At 37.4% G+C, this 1,755-nt stretch overlaps 1 protein-coding gene across 1 annotated transcript; it reads left to right on the top strand.

The window, feature by feature from the left end:
• Window positions 1-697: 697 nt before the first annotated feature.
• LOC118750153 (adenosine receptor A2b-like) lies at window positions 698-1,217 on the top strand. The gene has a single exon (XM_036484877.1). The coding sequence runs from the start codon at window positions 723-725 to the stop codon at window positions 1,215-1,217; it is 495 nt and encodes a 164-aa protein (XP_036340770.1). The 5' UTR covers window positions 698-722.
• Window positions 1,218-1,755: the final 538 nt, after the last annotated feature.

The raw sequence follows: 1,755 nt of genomic DNA on the forward strand, positions 1-1,755 counted from the left end.
AAAAACTGTCAGCAAGAAAAGAGAAAAGTGCACGCGCGAAAAGGGCGCTGAAGCATCACTTCAACAACTTGTTTGTGAAGGTTATACCAACAATAAAAAAATTCTGCAAAAACAACAACAATAAAGAGCGCAAAAGCACATCTAAGATAATGCAATTCCATTTTACAAGTTGTAAAGAACATGACACCACGTTAAAGCTTGAAAAATGGCACATGTTGAGATGAAAACAACTCAATAGTAAGCAAAAAATAAACAAAACTGCATACAAAATTGTATATTTAAACAAACAGCAAAGGAGAAGCATTTAAATGGAAAAGTGAGCGACTCCAAATGGCATGCACGTGTGTAAACAATCTACGTGAAATATCCTTAAAGCTAACAAAGCAACATAGTAGATACACACATACATTTTGTAAATAAGTACTCAGCGGTGCTGATTATACCGCCATAAAGTGCCAATTCTTGTACAAACTAATTTGCAAAACCAAGCGCTTCCGCCCGCTTCAGTGAATCGCATAGTTGCTTAAAGTGGCCAAAAACGAATAGCAGTTGCCAGAGATCAACAAAAATCGAGCATATAATAAAAGCCAATTGAACCAAAAAAAAACAACAAATCACCAATTAGCAGCTTTTTAAGATTTCATTAACCATTATCAAGTATATCCTCCATAGCTGCTTTCTTCCTACAGTCGGCACCTATTTACTACATTCGTCCTTTCAACATGTCCGAGTTTCGTTTCTTCTCATTCACCGATTTCCAATACCGCGCCAATGACTCAACGCTCTTCACCTTGCCCATCACGCTTTCGACAAAGAGCACACCGGCCGACAATGAGATGTCCGATGACTTGAATGTGCCGTACATGGTTTTCGAGATATTAGTTGCCATTTTTGCCGTTGTCGGCAATTTTATGGTAATTGTGGTTTTTCAACGCGAACGCAAACTTCGTCGTCGTACAAATTATTATATAGTTTCTTTGGCGATGGCAGACTTTCTGGTCGGCTCACTGGGTGTGCCATTTGCGGTGCTGGCATCGGTGGGTTTGCCAAGAGATTTATATACCTGCCTCTTTACCGTTTCACTTTTGGTGGTGTTGTGCACAATTTCCATTTTCTGCTTGGTAGCCGTATCGGTGGATCGTTATTGGGCCATACTATATCCGATGGCGTATTCGCGAAATGTGCGCACGCGTACGGCAATTGGTGAGTACGAGTAACTTTTGAAATTTTGACTTTTTCTTGTGGGTAAATACTCTATTTGGAAAACAAAAAAGGAGGAGGTTATCAATTCGTCGGTATATTTTATTTATTTTTTGTTTATGTATGTTATCGCATAACTTTAGACCACTTTAACCGATTTCTATAATTTTTTTAAAGAAAAAGGTTGTACCTCAGAGGTGGGTCCCATACTAATGTGATTTAGATTCGATCATTGGATCATGAAGGAGTTACCGATACTCATAAATTTTTCTATGAGAATTGAATTCGGTTTGGTTTTTTGCTTAATTTTTATTTGTGTTTGTTAATTTTTGCACAATTCTTAGTGTCATTTCACACGCTCCTATTTTGGGTTACCGAATTTATGTTCAATGATGTGGTAAGCTAAATTAATTTTTTAATACAAAAAAAAATAAATTTTCACTGATCGAGCGTTCTTCACCTAATCCTACCACCGGAGTTGGCTGTCAGCTCTGCAAACGATAAGCCATGTAAATTTTCAAGGTCATTTTGTCCATACTTTATAGTTTATATGTT

This window comes from Rhagoletis pomonella, unplaced genomic scaffold (assembly GCF_013731165.1).
Source record: "Rhagoletis pomonella isolate Grant_MI unplaced genomic scaffold, Rhpom_1.0 Rhpom_scaffold_00152, whole genome shotgun sequence".
In the NCBI taxonomy this organism is placed as follows: Eukaryota; Metazoa; Arthropoda; class Insecta; order Diptera; family Tephritidae; genus Rhagoletis; species Rhagoletis pomonella.

What these genes read in the sequence shown, in the direction of transcription:
- LOC118750153 (XM_036484877.1), top strand. Translation starts at nt 723, where the DNA reads ATGTCCGAGTTTCGTTTCTTCTCATTCACCGATTTCCAATACCGCGCC.